This window comes from Anastrepha obliqua, chromosome 2 (genome assembly GCF_027943255.1).
Source record: "Anastrepha obliqua isolate idAnaObli1 chromosome 2, idAnaObli1_1.0, whole genome shotgun sequence".
Classification (NCBI taxonomy): domain Eukaryota; kingdom Metazoa; phylum Arthropoda; class Insecta; order Diptera; family Tephritidae; genus Anastrepha; species Anastrepha obliqua.
In genome coordinates, this window is record NC_072893.1 from 130,472,562 (window position 1) to 130,494,194 (window position 21,633).

The 21,633-nt window shown below is 38.5% G+C and overlaps 3 protein-coding genes across 5 annotated transcripts in view; 2 read left to right on the forward strand and 1 right to left on the reverse strand.

Annotated features, from left to right (window-relative positions):
- The window catches only part of LOC129236877 (ceramide synthase), a 52,030-nt gene that overhangs the window by 5,019 nt on the left and 25,378 nt on the right, over positions 1 to 21,633 (reverse strand). The gene's annotated exons all lie outside the window — the stretch shown is intronic.
- LOC129236876 (uncharacterized) lies at positions 10,448 to 12,312 on the forward strand. Its single transcript, XM_054871148.1, has one exon. It carries the CDS (start codon positions 10,578 to 10,580, stop codon positions 12,171 to 12,173), a length of 1,596 nt encoding a protein of 531 aa, XP_054727123.1. The 5' UTR covers positions 10,448 to 10,577; the 3' UTR covers positions 12,174 to 12,312.
- Positions 12,407 to 18,330, forward strand: LOC129236874 (titin homolog). The gene has a single exon (XM_054871146.1). The coding sequence runs from the start codon at positions 12,691 to 12,693 to the stop codon at positions 18,118 to 18,120; it is 5,430 nt and encodes a 1,809-aa protein (XP_054727121.1). The 5' UTR covers positions 12,407 to 12,690; the 3' UTR covers positions 18,121 to 18,330.

Genomic DNA, 21,633 nt, shown 5'->3' on the forward strand with positions numbered 1-21,633 from the left:
AAAAGAGCAACAAGGGTTTAGAGTATTTTTACGACAGATGCATCACTCGACTCCTATCGAAGACATAAAAAATGAACTTTTTGCACTAGGTCATGAAACAACAAATATTCACAACGTACAAATTAAAAACGCTTCGGGTATAAAACAACCTCTGTCACTATTTTCAATTGAACTAAAATTAAATGAAAACAATAAAGACATATACAGTATAACTCATCTACTCCACTGTAAAATTAGTTTTGAGCCACCACGTCAAAAAAGAACAATTCCTCAATGTACAAACTGTCAGAGATACGGACATACAAAAAACTACTGTATGGTAGATCCAGTCTGCGTTAAATGTGCTGGTAAACACAAGACAAATATGTGTAAAATTAAGAACAAAGCGGAAACAGACCAAATTAAATGTGCTCATTGTGGCGAAAACCATACAGCTAATTATAGAGGCTGCGAAATCTACAAAAAACTCCAAGTACAAAGATATCCGACACTACGCAAAAAAGAAATTCACGCCGCACAAGAACAAGGCAATAATGAACATCACCAGGAAAATCTCGGCACTAATATAAATCAAACCCTTATACCAGGCGTTCTTATGCACAAGCAGCATCAACGAAAACATTAACAACATTTAACAACTCTAATAGTACCACATCAAGTATAGATGATTTAACTGAACTTAAAACTATGATGAAACAATTGATAACACAAATGGCCACCATGATGAACATTGTAACCATACTGGTATCGAAGCTAGATGGTCGCACTAAGTAAAATAAAAATAGCAATTTGGAACGCAAACGGACTTACGCGCCACGAACTAGAACTCAAGACTTTTATTCTAGACAAAGCAATTGATATTATGCTAATATCCGAGACTCATGCAACTCATAAAACTTTCGTAAATATACCCAATTACAACATACACTACACAAATCACCCAGATAACAAGGCTCACGGAGGAACTGCAATAATCATCAAAAAAACAATTAAATACCACGAACTTGATGGTTATAGAAAAAATAACATACAAGCAACGACAGTTTCAATAAATAGCTCAAATGGACCAATAACAATATCAGCAGTATACTGTCCGCCAAAATTCAATAACACAAAAGATCAATACCTGGAATATTTAAACGGACTAGGAAGTCGATATATCGCTGGAGGTGACTACAATGCAAAAAACTCTATTTGGGGATCAAGGTTAACAACTTCGAAAGGCCGAAAATTACTAGACGCTATAAGAGAAAATAATGCACACTTCATAAGCACCGGAGAGCCGACGTACTGGCCTACAGATATCAGAAAACAACCAGATTTAATTGATTTATGTATTGTTAAAAATATTCCACAATCCCATATCACCATTAAGTCATGTTTGGAGCTATCATCGGATCATTCCCCACTTCTAATGACAATTCTTGGATCTCTACACCAACAAACTTTTAGAGGACTATATAATAATAAAACAGACTGGAATTATTTCCGACAAAGTGTGGAAGCACAATTGACTATAAATATTTCATTGAAAACGGAAAACGAGATTGACTCAGCAATAGCTTTTTTCAACGATTCCATCATCAAAGCCCTCACCCTTTCGACACCAAATATAAAAATTCAACAAAAAGAGTCTATTCCAATACATATCAAACAAAAAATTCAACAAAAAAGGAAACTCCGTAAAAAGTGGCAAATTACTAAACATCCCGAAGATAAGGCAAAACTTAACAAATCAACAACCGAATTAAAAACATTATTAAAACAACACCAGGATAAAAAGCTTGAGAATTACATACAAAACTTGGGGGCCACGGCAGTTAACAATTATTCCCTATGGAAAGCAACTAAAAACTTAGTCAAAGCAGTTCCACATAAACCTCCCATCAAAACACATCACGGAACTTGGGCAAAGACCAATAAAGAGAAGGCAAACACACTAGCTGAACACTTTAAAACAATATTCTCAAACGAAAAAGACAACCAGCACATTGAACAAAATGTAAATACGAGTAACCCAGAAAAGAGAATGAAAATGACAACCTCAGCAGAAATCAGATATCATTTGAAAAATCTGAACAGTAAAAAAGCACCGGGCTTCGATCTAATAAATGGTAAAATACTAAAAGAATTACCTGATGTAGCAATTACATATATACGACAAATTTTCAACAGCATATTAAGGACACAATGCTTCCCACGCCTCTGGAAAGTTGCACAAATAACGGCAATCCCCAAACCAGGTAAAAGTGCATCAGAAATGACATCATATCGCCCTATCAGTCTCTTGCCCATTCTTTCAAAAGTGTTTGAAAAAATACTCTTTGCCAGATTAGACAAAATTCTGATAGAAAAAAATATAATACCAAGCCATCAATTTGGATTTAGACGACAGCATTCAACTGTGCAACAAGTCCACAGAGTTATAAACAAAATATTAAATGATATGGAAAATAAAAGGTTTTGCATAGCTGTCTACCTGGATATTGCAAAAGCTTTTGACAGGGTTTGGCATAAAGGACTACTACATAAGCTCAGCCAAATATTACCACGGAATCACTTCACCATTCTCAAAAGTTATCTGGAAAACCGACATTTCTTTATAAAGTTCGAAGACGAATGCTCAAGCATGATGCAAATGACAGCAGGTGTACCCCAAGGTAGTGTCCTAGGGCCTCTATTGTACCTGATATTTACAGCAGATATACCGATACCAACCACAAAAAATTGCATGATAGCCACATTCGCGGATGACACGGTTTTAATGGCATCGGATAAGATAGAAAAAAACGCGACTGACATTCTTCAACAAACAATAAATAACACCGTATCATGGTTCGATAATTGGGGAATAGAAGTCAACAAAGATAAAACGGTACAAGTAATATATACAAACAGAAAGCCTAAGAAACATAAATTAACAATAAAAAACAATGAAATAAAAATCCTTCCTAGTGCAAAGTACCTTGGCATAACTATAGATGAAAAACTAAATTGGAAACGACATATACAAAACAAACGAAATGAAATCAAAAACAAGTTCAGACAATTATATTGGCTGTTGGCTAAAAATTCAAAACTAAGCCTTAACAACAAAGTAGTGATATATAAATCTATAATCTCACCCATTTGGAAATATGGTATTGAAATCTGGGGCACAGCAAAAAAAAACCAATATCAAAATAATTCAAAGGACGCAATCTAAAATACTTCGAACAATAACAAAAGCAGGCTGGTATATACCAAACGACGTGATCCACAGCGACCTCAATATCGACACAATAGATGACACAATTAGAAAATATAGCATCAAGCATATAAAACGACTAACAATTCATCAAAATGAACAAATGCGCAAACTACCACAATCGGAGAAAGCGGGAAAACGAAGATTAAAACGATTAACTCCAACAGAACTCACAATTTAACAAAACAACAAAGAAAAACAAAAATAATAATAATAAATTATAATAATAAATAATAGTAATAATTAATAATAATAATAACTATAACACAGAAAATAATATAATGTAGCATAATCTGAAGCAAAATTGAATGTTTATCTAGCATTGGTTAGAGAACAAAGAATTCCAATACTACTTTAAAAATAATTACTTATTGTTAAAATTTAACAGATTGTAATTTAAAAAGGGAAATAATAAAAAAAAAAAAAAAAAAAAAAAAATTTCAAAGAATGCCTAAGCAGACAGACTAACCCACAGACTATTTCGCTACCTATATTCACCACGCAAACAAAAAACTGGTTCAAAAAGGAAGCAAATTTGAAAATGTTGGCTCTTTACCTGTTGATGTCAACTACGTGAGTTTAGGTAGCGAAAGAGTTGGTGCTCTATTTGCTCAGTCTAAGACGTGCTCCGGCACTAATAAAGTACCTGTGCAGATAAGAACCTGCAATCTTGATATATTTCGCTGATAAAACCCGGGGCAGGAAATTTCACCACTTAAGGAAAAATAGTATATTTTTGGTACACTTTTCTGGAAAACTTTTTCCGTAATGCGATTTGCTCCTCATTTATTCGATTATAAATATAAAGAATTATAATATTTAATCAAAGAGTTACAGGGTATGCACCTATACACACATTTTCCTGTTTTTTAGTCTTTTTATTTCTGATTTTAGCACTGAAGGCCTTCGTAACCAGTGTACTAATTAATGCTAATTAAGTTAGGGTTATATTGTATGTATCCCCTATAAATAATAATTTTTGATTTTCCTACTTTTATATTCATGAGGAACCTTTAAAAAACGTAGCAGTTTGTCTGATATTTTGAACAATTAAATAAGTAAAGGCTATGTCAGTATGGCAACCCTTGATTCAATGAGCAATCTTGTAGTGTGGAGACTTTAAATCTTCCATCAATTTTCAAAGAGTTCATTTTCAGACATTTTTGGCCTTTGCTCATTTCGGGCTTCTCACATGTTCACCTCAAAATTTGTCACTTTCATATGAAAATTTGTGTAAATTACACGTTTCGCATTGCGTTTTAATTCGGAAAACTATTAAAAAAATTAAAAAAATTGAGAAAATCGCCACCACTAAGTGTACCAAAATTAAATGTTTCGGTCTTCAACGTGCGAATATTAATTGATTATTATGAGTTTCGGCAATTTCGGTAATACCAACTGCTATCGTTATTTGACGTCGCAAATTTTAGCAGCTTCACGTTGTGGTAACTACTATGGCCCTGATCTCTTCACGAACAAAAACCAGCCCACTTACAATAAATACCAAGCTCAACAGCAGCGTTTACAACTGCAACAACAACAAGCCGAGCAAGATTATTTATGTCCCTCAAGCTATGCCGCCTTTCTGAACAGTATCAGCGCCAATGGCTTACCAGATGCTGTCAACCAGTCCATGCGTTTGAACCAACAAATGGGACTGCAGCAGCAGCTGGGCCCCAACAACACGCACTGTCGCACCGATTGTAATAAGATCACTGACCGTATCTGGACCGCCGCGAAGAAGTCAAGTATCTATGTGCCGGATACTGCTACTTCGTGGTATGAGTGCCAGCGTGAACAGAATAGTAATGGTGCGAATTTAGCGGAGAAATGTAAAATGTTTGGCATCTCGTCGCGGGAACCGTCCGACCCAAATCAATTTTTGCGGTTGGCGCGGCCCATACGAGAATCTCAGCAACGCCGCTTGAATCCTAAACGCTTTAAACGAATCTCGCCTGAATTCCTGAGCTTGCTGGAAGAGCACGAGAATGCCATATTGGCGCGCAATCGTTTGTACGGGGTAGATTTGAGGGCACACCGGCAATCATTTCATCCGGTTCAACAGAATGATAAAATATACTCTAATATGACGGCGGTGGATAAAAAGACACCGAGGCCAAAAAAAAACAGGCCGACGAAAACAACTGCGACGGAACGACGAGGACTTATTCAAACAATAAGTGACTCATGCTTTGCAAGCCCCTCGAAAGATAAGGATAAACACAATAGGAAATTTAATGATGAGTATGAAGACGGTGAGGTCTATCGATCAGCCGGTGGGCAAGACTTGGCGCCAGACAAAAAAAAAACTCCAGTGAAACGTCACGCATAATAATTCGGACAAGGCATAAAGCCGATGCAAGAGTTGCTGTAATATTTGTACCGAAAAAATACTATCAATGGGCAGGTGTTCAAGGAATAAATAGCAGGGCGGAAGCCAAACATCAAAACAAAGTTCAAGAAAAAGAAAGTACTAAAACGAAGTTGAAAATTCATCACACAAGTCGATCAGTTTTTAAAGAACTCTTCGGTGAAAATAGCGACCAGAAAGAGCTGACATCCATTTGGGAGAAGAAGGACAAAACACGCATGGCAGATTCAGAAGTTTTTCCACAAACGGAAAACATGAAGGCATATGCCGAAATCGAACCTCGCCTTGAAAAGCACAAGAAGAAGCAGCTGGATTATGATGGAACTTCGCAGCCCCAAAAAATCGCTAACCAACGAAACCAAACTCAATTTTCGGACGCACATCCGCGTGTACAAGCAAATAAAGGCATTTTTGAGCGCACATCAGTTGATATACAAAAAATGCAAGAAGAAAAAGCACCATCATTGGTATCATTAAAAAAACTCTATAAGAACTATCGAAAGACACAACCAAGAATATATGCCGTAAACCGACGAAGCTCAAAGGACACTTCGAAGAAAGAGGTAACGGAATGGTTTCCAATAATGGCGCCATGCAGCATAGCATTTCGAGGTTGTGACAAGGAAAAAGCTATAGAAGAGAGGAAAAAGAAACAGCACGAAGAAGAGGAACAGAACGTATTAGCTGAGGCAATACAAAAACGCAAATATGATGAGGAAGAACTCAGAGCAGTCGGAAAGCTAAAGCGCGAAGAACAGAAGCTGCGTAAACGAAGACAAGAAAAGAATAAAAAAATGCAGAATCAACTGAAAAAGAAACGCGAAAGATCCGTTAAGCAGCGCGAAAAAGAAGGATTAAAGCGAGTAATATTGGTGAAAAAGGGGCAAAAGCAGACACAAAAAGCGATTAAAAAATGCCAAGAACTGGAGCATAAAGAGCAACTGAAGCATGCACGAGATGTCTATATAAAAGAACAAGAGGAGGAAGAGGGACAAGAGGAAAGTAAATCTCTTCGGCGACACATTTGTAAACCACTTTTCAACTTTATCGACACAGAAACAACAAACGCAAAAGAAAACAATAGCTTCATATCCTATAGCAGCTCGTTCGCACGTATCATTAAAGCGTCAATTAAGAAACCCAAATACAAGTACGGTAAACTCGAAAATGTGCCACCATGTCGTAAGTTATGCTGTGAAGATTCCACCACTTGGCTGGGCGTAAACGGTACTTATCCACCAGAAGGGACTAAAAACTTAATTTCAAAACGAATACAACCGCTCTATCTCCACCATTTCAAAAAATTTTATGAAGAATCATCAAAACCAAACAAACCCACAAAACCTGAATCGACAACGAGTAAAGTCTCGCTACGAAATAAAGAACAGCCCGCTTCAGCAACTGAGCCAACTGGAAATGAAACACCAAAAACAAACCAAACTTTAATAGCGAGCAACGGTAGATCCATCGCAACTGCAGCTCAGAAGCGGTCTGATAAGCAAAACAAGCTTGTTTTGGGATTAGCTTACAACCTGCGTAAGCAAAAGAAACAACTCAAGTCGGTCAACAAACGCGCACAACTAACAGCTGAAGGGCGGATAAAGCAAAATTATAAAAATTGTGAGCATGACACATTCACAATTCTAAGATGCTTTGGATCACCCGGACAAGAACGGCTGTCTGATATTCCTGAAGAGGAGCGAGTCGACTTAATAACCTCGAAGGCTACAAGCACGAGGTCAGAATCCGCGAAGCAACTAACACCTTCCCCAATACCCCGTCACTCGGCCTATGAATTGTCAAAAGAGCCGAGCACATCTGCACTGGAGGAAATCTTAGTTCACATCAAAAAAGAATTGAAGCGGCGCAGGTCAAGCAAATACGAACTTCCCGACATTACCAATAGCCAAGAGAAGATTACAAAAAGTACAAAGAGCTACAACTAAAACTAGCCCCACAAGGCAAGTGCCACGAAATGCGCCTAAGATAGCGAAAAGTTGCATAGAAATGATTAGAACGCCCGAATTTATACTTGGCCAACAGAATCGTAGGATCACCTTTGTATATACCACGAGCGCCAGCAAGCTTGAACTATATGAAACATCGACAGATGAGACATCGCCACTTAGGACACATTTTCCTGCCTAGACAAAATGCAAGAAACAGAGAAACGCCACCTAGGACACATTTTCCTGGCTATACAAAATGCAAGAAACAGAGAAACGCCGCCATAAAAGCTTTGCGTAGTCGATGAGCCAAGGTTGAATTTTTTAACGAAATAAAATTCTGCAGACATACAACTTGTATAGTAGTAATGCAAGTGTGTGTGTGCAGAAATATTTTTATGTTAAGCAAGCGTGTGTGAGTGGAGTCTTGCGAGAATTTTCCATCTACGTGTTCATATAATTGATTTAGCTCATTTCTGTGTGTCCGCTAATGTGTAGTTATTTTGTACCAATAAATAATCACTGAAACTGAAAAATGTAGTGTAATTCCAAGTAATTTTAGCCAAGCGAAATGACTTTTTGCATATTAAAGGATTGCTCAAAAGGTTTGGGATTTAGTATCTACGAATTGATATTGGATTAACTGAGCCAGTGCCAGATCCCTCTGACGATGAGACCAGTGCCAGATCCCTCTGATCAGGAGGGCAAGTCAACTGTCCAGCCGAACTAGGCATAAATGGAAATCCGCTGCAAAGCGACGGAAAGGGTGAGGCTGACATATCAGTTGCTGGATTTTAGTTAATAGACACCAATAAACATTGAATTGCCCTGCCCAAATCAGAAACGCCACTATAGGATACTCAGATCAACTTATGCGCTCAGTCGCAAAACGACGAAGAAGGCTATCATCACCTCCGTAGCGTGTTGCGATGTTGATCAAATTCAAAGCAATGATGTTGAGCTGCTTTACTGGATTCCGGAAAGCCAAACTATTAAGGGGTTATATACATACCTTGTGTTTTTCAAAAAAATCAAAATAAATTTTATTTCTTTATCGTAAAGTACAATCCCTTGAGAACATTTTCCAAAAATTTCATAGAGATCTGAGCAATAGATCGAAAGTTACAGCGTTTTAAATTGTGCGTCGTCACAACGTAACGTAACTAAACTTGAAACTTTAAACGCGATTATCTCAAAAACGTGTTTTTCCAAAAATGCTTTTGCGGTGGACGCGATTGCAAAAAAAGTATTCAACCGATTTTTATAATTTTTTTTTTAAATTGTTCGTAATTGATGTCGCCTCTTAGTGAACGATCAACTTTTTATGTATAAATTTTTATTTTGCAGATATGAATTTTTTAATGCCAATTTTAGGACTGTAGAAGTGGAGTTTTTTAAAAACATGTTCCTATTTTCACAAAAATCAAAATATTTAATATATTGATCATTCACTAAGAAGATATAACCCTATACTAATGAAATCTTTTCGATTTTTTGATTTCAGTTGACTTGGTGGACTTGAATCGCGTCCACCGCAAGCCTCTTCCAAAAAAAGGGTCTTGGGGGAAAACGCCATAACTCCGCCATTTTTAAATATTTTTACACAAACAAAGCCTTTTTTTTCTTTAAACATTGTAATATCCAATAATAAAAACTTTTATACAATAAAATTATTGCTACATATCTTTAAAAAAAACCCAACTTTCGCTAATTTCACCGGACCACAAGGTATATAACCCCTTAAGCAGAAATTGAGCGTTCTTACGGAGCTCCGTGAAAGAATAAGGAAAAACGACCCGAATTAAGAATGGACAAGTAATAGGTTCTCCACCACCACATTCTGCTTTGTCTGTCAGGAGTATTAGATCTCCCACTATATAATCTGGATCTGGCGCTGTACGATATTATATTACATGTTTTCTAAGCTGAATGAATCTCAATTTTAAGGGATAGAATTGAGCCCATTGAAGCTGTTAAAAAGAAAGTGGCACGAGTCTTGAAGGAACCTGAACATTGTCATATTGAAAAAGTCTTCTATTTTTTTCTAATCAGCTGGGAAACAGTGACTGGATTAAAAAAAAATTACTTTTTATGCCTAGGTACCAGATTATCTCCAACTAACAGCAATTTTATTGAGGCGTAAGAAGATCTGTTTATCGGTTTTAACCTGAACCTACATTACAGCCAGACGCAGACACTAATGATGGTCCATTCGCATGACCTTCACCCGCAAATGTGTAAAACATGTTAAGTGCCTGTACAATCTTTTGGAGAGGCTAAGAGATCTTCTGTGAAGAATTCCAAAGTATTGCCGAGATTGTTCTCGAAATCCTTTCTCTCGGGTCCCACTAATTTCATAGGTTTTCTGCATTTGCAAAATGGATGGTGGACTATAACTGGAAGGGACACACTTGTTCTGCTTCTTGAGCTCCACAGAATTCACAAACATTTTCAAATCTCTCTAATTTAGCTGGAGCCGAAGCGATATGACCCTCTAAACCTGTAACATCTGGCTGGTGCGCTTATCAGTTGCCTTTCACCGAGTTCCCAAAAGTGTTACGAAGTAAGGAATACTGTCTGATACACATTTCGCTAGATAGTCTTTATTACTCTCAGGCGACGGTTCAGTCCAGTCGTACTATTCACTACCAAAATCCACAAAACATTGAGGGAGTCATCAAGGAGCTTTCGTCATCATGTAAATAGTTTTGAAAGTTTTCTACCACAAATGCTGTGAACAAATATTTTTAAGTATACTTTTCCGGAATAGCTTAGCTATATTGTGATCCGAGTCTAATAGTACACCAAAAACTTATTCAAGTCGATACTAGATTCATAACTCATTGAACGCACGCAATCTAGAACGTGATATATTTTTATCACATGATTTTTGGTAAATCTATTACATTGTCAAAAATTTTGAAATTGAGATTTTTTTACTAATTAAATCGAAAAAAAACGAATAAATGATATTAGAAGAAAAATTTCGGTAAGACCAATATACCACACAACAATGGAAGATGGTGTTATTCCGAACGTGCAACCGCAACCAGAACAAGCAGATAACGCTCCAATTCCGCTTAGAATATGCAACAAACAGGTTTGCAAACGTCAATTTGCACCTGCTTCGAAGGCATACAGAAAGAAACCTATAAATAGACCAAGCCAAGAAAGAAAACTATCGGCACTAAACAGGAAGAGCCGAAATAAAACACAAATCAGAGATGTGCCATCTTACATACGAACAGAAATGGAGATTTTGAAACATCTGAGACATGTAAACTACAACTTGAAGGTACTACTCAAACCAAAATGCCACTGTAACCAAATCCCACGAGATCGCACGAGAATTGTGGCTAAACCCAACTATGAGACGAAGCGGCTAAGCAGAAACAGAATCCTGGTTAAGCAACAAAAGAATGGCGCAGCATCGAAGAGCGACACCGCCTCCAAGCGCAATGCATTCAATACTGACATCACGAATAGTGGCTCAGCAAATAAGGAACAACACCCTCAACCTAATGCAAAATTTAAGATAAGTCATAAATGTAGTTGTAATAAAAAGTGTGACGTATCCGCGCCGCAAACACCAACCGATGCACCAACAAAGTGTCAGCGCACGCTTCATCGTTTCATATTGCATTTTAAGCCCAAACGTGAATGTGACAAGTGCAAGGCTGCAGATGGCATCACCAAAGCACACAACGAGAGCAAACTAAGTAAAGAAGGCGATGCAAAAACTGAACATCAAAAATGTGGGCCTCATAGATCTAAAAAACATTTGCCAACGCTAATGAGACGAGATACAACGAGCAGAGTTGGACAGCAAAAACAAGACAAGAAGCCGGTGCAAAATGAACGAACGCTAAAACAAAAGATGCTAGGACCCTGCTTGAAATGCGCTGGAAAAAAGAGCGAGCCAATGCGAAAGGTAGAAGAGAAAAACATGCCGAAGAAAGAAGCAAAAACTACTGAAAATCACGCGAAAGCAGAGAAGTCAAACAAAGAAACCGTCGACGTTTCAACCATTGAAAGAACTCAGGAAGTAGAATTGACAAAAACGCAACAGCCAACGAAGGCGAGTGAAAGAAAGGTACCTGTGGCTGAGAAATGGCAAAAATATTTGAATTTGTTTAATCCGCGTAAGAAACAACCACAACAAGAAGAAGAAGTGGAGCGGAAAAGAGATCAAAGTGAGGAATTTAGGTTGAAAAGAGCTAAGGAAGAAAAAAGCAACTATGAAGCACGGCACGGTATACTTAGCACCTTGAACTTGTTTCCAAAACCTACTCATAGAGACATAAAGTACCTAGAAAACCTCAAGGCATATAAGAAAAACGAACCGAAACCGGAGCGCAGAACAGTGTACGCTGAGACTAAACCGTGCAATATAAAAAACCCAACCGATACACCAAGCACATCCTCACTTGAAGAGTTTTTTCGGAGGGTTTCAGAACGGATGGTGCGCGAACAAAAAGAAGCCGACACCCGCAGACCACCGCGTAGAAAAAAACACATTACAAGTAATACTTTGTATCGTAGAAGAGGTCAACATCTAAGAGGACAACAGGTTCAGTACCAGCCACGGAGTATAAGCGGCAAAAGTTGAGATTGGGAGATGGCGCATTTTAAAGTTAATACTTTACTATAGAATAATCTACCTATACTAATATACTGGTGATCTACTACTAAACTCAATTTAATGATTATGATTAAAAATTGCTAAATGCTTAGAGACTCGATCTAAATCGAAAAGTGGAGAGTTCGACCAATGAAAAACAAATTGAATTCCACACTATGGCATTTATTTATCGAAATTTTATTTATCAAGCAATATCTTGTCACTTTTTCAAATTTTCTTCACTTTTCAACACAGCAAAAATGTTTATTTAATAATTTTCATTCATATATATTCCAAATTTCAAAGTTTTGGTGATTGTAAGCACATTGCAAAAACAGAAGCAGCAATCGCTACCCAAAATTGGAATGACCAGCAATGTCTATGTAATTGAAAAATAAAACAACAAAAAAAGCGGAATAAAAATTTAACTGATTTGTGGGAAACCAGTGGCCAAGCACTTTGAGGAATTCCTCAAGCCAATTTCTTATATGCGTGTTCACATAAAATGGCCGCAAAGTCAAAGCCAGAGCCAAATCGCAAGCCGAATCTGAAGCGCGATGGTACGCATGGCAAGCGAAAGGAAAAGGAGGTGCGCGAACTATGGATCAATCCGAATGCGATCGAAATGGGTGAATCGCAGATGGACATATGCGCTTTTGACTGTGAATGCCAATTGCCGCGTAATCAAAATGTGCAACAGGAACTCCAGCGACTAGCGAGAGTTTACTCCCAAATAGAAACAGCACCGGAAGACGAAGATGAAGACAGTGACGAGGAGCCAAAAAGTCAGGGCTTTTTGTGTTTTAAGCCAAAAAAATCTCAATCTAAATTATCAAAAAGTCAGCAAAAAGAGAAGGCGGAAAAAGAACAACACAAACGTGAAAAGTCGAGCTATGACAGATCAAAAGAGAAAGAAGAGGCAGCGAAGAAAGATAGTGAAAGGAAAAGCCGCAGTCGACAGCCCGTACAAATTTGCAAATTCCAAACGCGTGAAGAAGTCAAGCGTTTTAAAGAGCTTAAATCAATTTATTCCACAAAACCAAAGCGTAGGTCCTCAACTACTGACAATCAGCAAAAGAAACTGAAAAAACCGGACAAACGCATGGACCATGAACCAAGCAAACGCCCCCGCAGCTCTAGTGATGATTCCGTACATAACCCTAAGCATAAGCAACACACTTCACGCAAGGAAAGAGCTCGGAGGGTCCAACAAACGCAATCATGCGCCAGCAATAACAGTGACTATCCGCAGAGGCGTTCTTATTCCCGTTTGAGTGAGGAAGAAAAGCAAAGACACAAGAAAAAATCGGAAAAATCTGGTGTGGGGTGTTGCGGTTCACGCAAAAAATCCCACGTTGACAAACAACGTCGGGAATATGAAGCTTACAAGCCCACCAACCAGCAGACCTCCAACCACCAGGCTGCCAGTGCGAGAACGTCAACGTTGCCTATTTGTCCACTTACGCGCGACGAAATTGAATTGCTTGAAACATTGAAAGCAACATATGCTCGTGAGGTAAATAAACGCGAAACAGAAAACAGAGCAGATCCACTAACAACGGAGGATACCGGTTGTTGTTCAAAATCTAAAAAAAAACGCCAATCAGACGATGACTCATATTATTCATTACATAGCCAATATCCTATAGATCCAAACGGGCCATATGGCTGCAGATGTCCAAAAAACTATTCCCTAACCTTTGAGCAAAAGTATCCAACTAGAGAGTATCCGTCTACAATTTTTTCACATGATCAGGAATGTAGTGAAAGAGAAGAGAAATACAGAATGTATACACCCAGGAAAATGAAATCAGCTGAAGAAAATGTAATACGCAAAACGGAGCCAAAAAATGGAAAAGGTAAATCGGAAAGTTCTATATGCACATGTGACAGAAATAGAAAATATAGTAAGGAACCAAAACATGAAACCTTGCCAGAAGATTCTGATTCAGAAAAACCCGCGATATGCTCATGCTTTAATACCCCAAAGAGAAAATCTAAGAGAGATAAAAGACCTAGCCAAGTAGAAGAGAAAAGCCAAACGAGAAAACCTACACCTTTAATGGGAGATGCTGAAACAAGTAAAAGGAAAAACTCTGATAAGTCAAAGAAAGGTGATGAGTCTAAGAAACCAGATAAGAAAGCCCATAAGCAATCTTCCACTACTTCATGTTGTCCGATAAGCAAACAGAATAAATCAAAGAAGGAAGGTGATATGAAAGAGAAATCCACAAAGACCGAAAAAGATGAAAAAATTCATAAGAAATCATCCGATACATCTTGTTGCTCGAGAAGTAAAAAGGATAAACGAAAGAAAGAAGCTGATATCAAAGAGAAACCCACAAAGACCGAAAAAAGGGAAAAAATCAATAAGAAATCATCCGATACGTCATGTTGCCCGAGAAGCAAAAAGGATAAGCCAAAGAAAGAAGATGGTATGAAAGAGAAGCCCAGAAAGAGCAAAAGTGAAGAAAAAGTGCAAAAGAAATTATCTGATACGTCATGTTGCCCAAGAAGTAAAAAGGAGAAACCAAGGAAAGAAGCTGATACGAAAGAGAAGCCCAGAAAGAGCAAAAGTGAAGAAAAAGTGCATAAGAAATCATCCGATACGTCATGTTGCCCGAGAAGTAAAAAGGAGAAACCAAGGAAAGAAGCTGATAGGAAAGAGAAGCCCAGAAAGAGCAAAAGTGAAGAAAAAGTGCAAAAGAAATCATCTGATACGTCTTGTTGCCCGAGAAGTAAAAAGGAGAAACCAAAGAAAGAAGCTGATATCAAAGAGAAACCCACACAGACCGAAAAAAGGGAAAAAATCAATAAGAAATCATCCGATACGTCGTGTTGCCCGAGAAGTAAAAAGGATAAGCCAAAGAAAGAAGATGGTATGAAAGAGAAACCCAGAAAGAGCAAAAGTGAAGAAAAAGTGCAAAAGAAATTATCTGATACGTCATGTTGCCCAAGAAGTAAAAAGGAGAAACCAAGGAAAGAAGCTGATACGAAAGAGAAGCCCAGAAAGAGCAAAAGTGAAGAAAAAGTGCATAAGAAATCATCCGATACGTCATGTTGCCCGAGAAATAAAAACGATAAGCCAAAGAAAGAAGATGGTATGAAAGAGAAGCCCAGAAAGAGCATAAATGAAGAAACAGTGCAAAAGAAATCATCCGATACGTCTTGTTGCCCGAGAAGTAAAAAGGAGAAACCAAAGAAAGAAGCTGATATCAAAGAGAAACCCACACAGACCGAAAAAAGGGAAAAAATCAATAAGAAATCATCCGATACGTCGTGTTGCCCGAGAAGTAAAAAGGATAAGCCAAAGAAAGAAGATGGTATGAAAGAGAAACCCAGAAAGAGCAAAAGTGAAGAAAAAGTGCAAAAGAAATTATCTGATACGTCATGTTGCCCAAGAAGTAAAAAGGAGAAACCAAGGAAAGAAGCTGATACGAAAGAGAAGCCCAGAAAGAGCAAAAGTGAAGAAAAAGTGCATAAGAAATCATCCGATACGTCATGTTGCCCGAGAAATAAAAACGATAAGCCAAAGAAAGAAGATGGTATGAAAGAGAAGCCCAGAAAGAGCATAAATGAAGAAACAGTGCAAAAGAAATCATCCGATACGTCTTGTTGCTCGAGAAGTAAAAAGGAGAAACCAACGAAAGAAGCTGATATCAAAGAGAAACCCACAAAGACCGAAAAAAGGGAAAAAATCAATAAGAAATCATCCGATACGTCGTGTTGCCCGAGAAATAAAAACGGTAAGCCAAAGAAAGAAGATGGTACGAAAGAAAAGCCCAGAAAGAGCAAAAGTGAAGAAAAAGTGCATAAGAAATCATCCGATACGTCATGTTGCTCGAGAAGTAAAAAGGAGACGCCAAAGAAAGAAGCTGATATTAAAGAGAAACCCACAAAGACCGAAAAAGAGGAAAAAATTCATAAGAAATCATCCGATACGTCTTGTTGCCCAAGAAGTAAAAAGGAGAAACCAAAGAAAGAAGTTGGTATGAAAGAGAAGCCCAGAAAGAGCAAAAGTAAAGAAAAAGTGCAAAAGAAATCATCCGATACGTCTTGTTGCCCGAGAAGTAAAAAGGAGACGCCAAAGAAAGAAGCTGATATTAAAGAGAAACCCACAAAGACCGAAAAAGAGGAAAAAATTCATAAGAAATCATCCGATACGTCTTGTTGCCCAAGAAGTAAAAAGGAGAAACCAAAGAAAGAAGTTGGTATGAAAGAGAAGCCCAGAAAGAGCAAAAGTGAAGAAAAAGTGCAAAAGAAATCATCCGATACGTCTTGTTGCCCGAGAAGTAAAAAGGAGAAACCCACGAAAGAAGATGGCATGAAAGAGAAGCCCAGAAAGAGCAAAGGTGAAGAAAAAGTGCAAAAGAAATCATCCGATACGTCTTGTTTCTTGAGAAGTAAAAAGGATAAACCAAAGAAGGAAGCTGATATGAAAGAGAAATCCACAAAGACCGAAAAAGATGAAAAAATTCATAAGAAATCATCCGATACGCCTTGTTGCTCGAGAAGTAAAACGGAGAAACCAAAGAAAGAAGCTGATATTAAAGAGAAACCCACAAAGACCGAAAAAGAGGAAAAAATTCATAAGAAATCATCCGATACGTCTTGTTGCCCGAGAAGTAAAAAGGATAAACCAAAAAAAGAAGATGGTATGAAAGAGAAGCCCCCAATGAACAGAAGTCAAGAAAAGGTGAAACCACAGGAAAAAGATGATTCTAAAACGAAACGCTCGAAGATTAAAAGCGAAGATCCACAAAGGAAGTCATCTCAGACAACTTATTTTGGAAGTAGTAAAAAGGACCAATCAAAAAAATTGGATGGTTCTGAAAGAAAAATATCTAAATCTAAAAGCAGAGAAAAGGCTGAAAAGACCTCACCCAAAACAACTTGCACGTGTTGCGGAGGAGGAGAAAAAGAGAAACCAAACATTGATACCAGTGACAAGAAGACACCAAAATCAACCACCCCAACTAAGGGACGACCAATAAATCGTGAGCAAAAGATGCAAACGAACCCGAAACCGACACGAGTTGCTTCAAAAAAAAGCTCTCAAACGTATTTTTGTCCGTGTTGTGAATTATCTGACGAAAGAGTTAAATCGCCAACCAGAGCTCATGACAAGAGGGCAAAACCAAATATGCCAGCTTCTAAAAAGAAACATTCTGACTCATCTTTTTGTTCGTGTTGTACGAGCGCTGATACACGACAAAAATCTAAAGATAAGCAAATTGAACTATCGCAACAAAAAGAGAAGGATAATAGGAGGGGAAAAGAATGGCAGCAAGCAGAGTGTGGTCAAGATATGAAACCGCCCAATTTTTCATACTGCGACGCGCTCTATAATGAACTGGAAAATTTAGTTATGCAAAAAGAACAATGCCCGAAACAAAAGCCACCAAGTAGCACGAGCAAGGAATCGGAAAAAAGGGATAACGGCTATTGTCGTGATTGCTGTGGAGGAAACAGTTCGAAAAACAAAGAGACAAAATCCAAGTCAAGTGCAAAATCGAAGAGTAAAGAGAAGCATCAAATCCACAGCAATACTAAGGAAGCTGAACCAAGGTGCAGCGAAGCAAAAAACAGATACCAGAATTGGCAAAGGAAAGCGCAGGAGGTCTACAGGTATATGTCTAAAGACAATGCACACCACAAAGGCAAGACGAAAACACAAAATGGCACAACTACTCTTAGTGAACCTCCACCCCTTGCACCATGCTATGCCACCAGTGACTCAAAAATCCAAAAATCATATGTGGCTGAATATGTCCTGGGCAAGAAATACCAACGAAGCCGGTCCCTAGCGCAAGTCAGAAGAGTAAAGTACGATGTCATCTTGGGAAGCAGCGCAAAGAAGAAATGTTACAAAAATCCTGACCAAGCGCCGAATTCGAGTTATTTTTATGGGTATGGTGTAGATTGCAAAAATTAACAAATTTAAATGCATTTTATATGTGACTACAATGGCATGCAAATGCGGGCAGTTGCACGTAAAATGCGTTTTTATTGTTAAATTTACCAATTATTACTAGTAATCCATGCAAGTAACATTTAAGTGTAAGTAGGAAGTTCACATAGAAAACAAATTTGTTTGTGCAATTTTTTAATGTGGCTGCAGTTTTTAATATATTGAACACATTTTCTTATAAATCAGTTTTTTTTTTTACTGTTATGTATAACGCAAAATAAAGATATAAACACAACACTCCAAGGTGGTGCTCATACTTATTGTTGAAAGCGAGGGCTCTACCAGCGGGTTAAAGGGATTGTCTAAAAAATTACCTTTCATGCGCTGCGTGTGGGTTAAAAGTCTACAATTCTGTTTATTTGGCACACAATTCTAAAAAAATTTATAAAAAGTGATTTCCAAACTAAACAGGACTTTGTAAAAATAGAAAGAGTTACTGCCGTACAAAACGTAATTGTGGAAATATCATTTGAAATGAAATTTGATCATAAGTTTGTAATGAAAGCGAAATAAAGCCCGCACGAGGCCCGAAAGTAGTTCAGGAAAATCTACTTCTAAACAAGAAGCATTTTAGAACTATTTCTAGGAAAAATCATGTGGAAAACAGGCATGATTTCATGCTGCCAAGTGCAACTGGATTATTATTCAAGTGCTTTGTGGCAAAAACATGAATTCGCCTTGACACCAGATGGCGAGATAGAAGTCGCTAGAAGCAGAGATGCACGCGCAATAAAGTGATTCAATAAAGCTGCCATTAAATTGTTGCCAATTAAAGCAATCCAAACTTTTATTCAGCAATCCAGTGATCGAACTCAGAGGAATCATTGTTACACATTTCGTTTGGATGAGGGGCCTTCAATTTTAAGCGGACTTTTTCATGGCAGAAATAAAATCGGAGATTTGTCTTTGCCTGCCTAAGGGCGTCCACCATTAGAAAAAACTGTTTCTATTATTTAGTGTCGCATGCACGGATTGTGGTAGACAATACTTTTTGTTTCCGTCTTCAGCAAAAGCAAATAATTGTTTGGTTGCCCGATTCCTGAGCATGTAATGTATTGAATGCGGCGTGGATTAATGCTCCGCTAGAGTACAATTGACACACCGACTTTGAGAGGCAATATCTGCCGTGGCACACCAGGAAGATTATGAATCGTTAGTTCAAGTACAGAGCCAACTATCCACCCAAAGTGCAAATATAAAGCTTAGCAAATTTCATCGTAGTCAGATGGACGCTATGGCAGCGTATAAGGTATGAACAAAGAAGAAAAGACTTCCTTCGACTTAAAACCACAGCAATTTGCACGACTTAAGAGCTTGTCGGAAAGTATTTTAGAACTTCGCTCGGAATATCTACATCGATGTCGGGCCAAGCCCATAGAAAAAACCTAAAATTTTTTTATTTCCCGAAAAGAGCATTAGCCCAGCCATCCACAGAAACACGCCGCATAGCCCGACAATGAGAGTCTGTAATGAATGACGGTCTTTTACTCTTACTTTGGAATGTACCTTGTAAAACGACTGTCATACATTAAAAGAATTGATGAAAAAAGAAAACAAAAATACACATATTTAAACGCAAAATTACAAATGTGAATTATGGAAAGAAAGCTCTCGTCTGAGTCTCATAATAAAGGACAGGTACAAGCCGATGTGGAGGGCAAGCGAAAGCGCCATAAGGGTGGCACGCAACCGACATCAGATCATTCCAATAAAGATGCAGATATTAGCATGGAAACAGCCATTTATAAATTAGATAGTAAAAATAAGATCGTTTTGGAACCAGCCGATAACAAGAATACGGATGCAGAGTTCCTCAAGTACGTCCGAAATCGCGTTGAACAAAATGCAGAAAGCATTAATGCAAATAAAGGCGATCGAACGAAATACGACGCGCCCATGCAATACAGTAGCGATGCAAAATATGACCTTAAAAAAAATACGCAAAATGAAACTTTGTCTGCGAAGGAACAAACTATGCCAAATGAGGGCGTCGCCGTCGCATATGATGAAGATCAAATGTTGAAAAGTCTACAAATCATTTTCCAAAAGCTATGTGCGTTGAGTAACAACGGTGAGGCTAGAGTGGAAATCGCTGTGCAACAAATGGACAGTAAGCGAAATTCAGTATACAGTAATGCCACTGCACCAATTTCGTATCAATACCCAATGAGCGCAGCACCGCAAGGCAACTACAACTACATGCAGCGCACTGTACCAGAAACAGCGACACCTAGAATTTCCTATCAATATGCAGCACAACAACAAAGCACAACACCCCGTGCTTCTATACCAGTTGCTTCTACATCACGTGCTTCTGCGCAGATCTACCACAGATTTACCGATCCTAAAGCTCAGCTTTACCAAGCTATGCCAAATGAGCAAGTTATATTCGGCGATGAAGAGCAAATGTTGAAAAGTCTACAAATCATTTTCCAAAAGCTATACGAGATGAGTAACAACGGTGAGGCCAGAGTGGAAATCGCTGTGCAACAAAGTGACGGTTATCGAAATTCAACATACAGCAACGCATCTACATCTAAAACTTCCTATCGATATTCAGCACAGTCATCTGCCTCACAACAACAAAGTACAACACTCCAGGATTCTACACCACGTGCTTCTTTGCAGATCTACTACAGAATTACCGATTCTAGACGTCCCACGTTAGATTTCTCGGGACCGTTTGAAACACGTGTACTGGGAAAACAATTTGATGTCGCTACGGAAGAGCGACCACCAAGCGCCAATGAAGACCTTATAAGGCAGTGGGTTGGCGCCGAACAGAACTTTGAAGCCATGGAACAGCGACCATCAAGCGCCAATGAAGACATTATAAGGCAGTCAGTTGGCGCCGAACAGAACTTTGAAGCTATGGAACAACGACCATCAAGCGCCAATGATGACGTTATAATGCAGTCCGTTGACGCCGAACAGAACTTTGAAGCTATGGAACAGCGATCATCAAGCGCCAATTATGACGTAATAATGCAGTCCGCTGACGCCGAACAGAACTTTGAAGCTATGGAACAACGACCATCAAACTTCAATGAAGATATTGTAAGAGAGTCGGTTGGCGCCGAACACGAGTTGGAAGCTATAGAAATGCAACAGAGTCAGCAATATGAGTACACTAATCAGGTAACTCAAGAACAAGCACAGGAGCAGTGCTATTACGATGACCAACAACATTTGCATGCAAATGAACTCAACAATTTAGCGTATAAAGAGCATTATCCCACAGGATTCAACAGACAGCGTGCACTACTCCTTCCACCATCACAAGCGCCAGGTTATGTGCAGTGTGTCGCAGTACAGCCAAATGCCATGGCACAGCACGAAGATGCAAACTTATGCGAGCAGCAATGCAATCAAAGCCATCAAATATGTCAATTACCACCAATGGCGTTTAGAGTAGTGCCATGTGCAGGTAGAGGCGCGCCAGAACCTAAACCGAGTCCGTCATATCCCTTATATCCG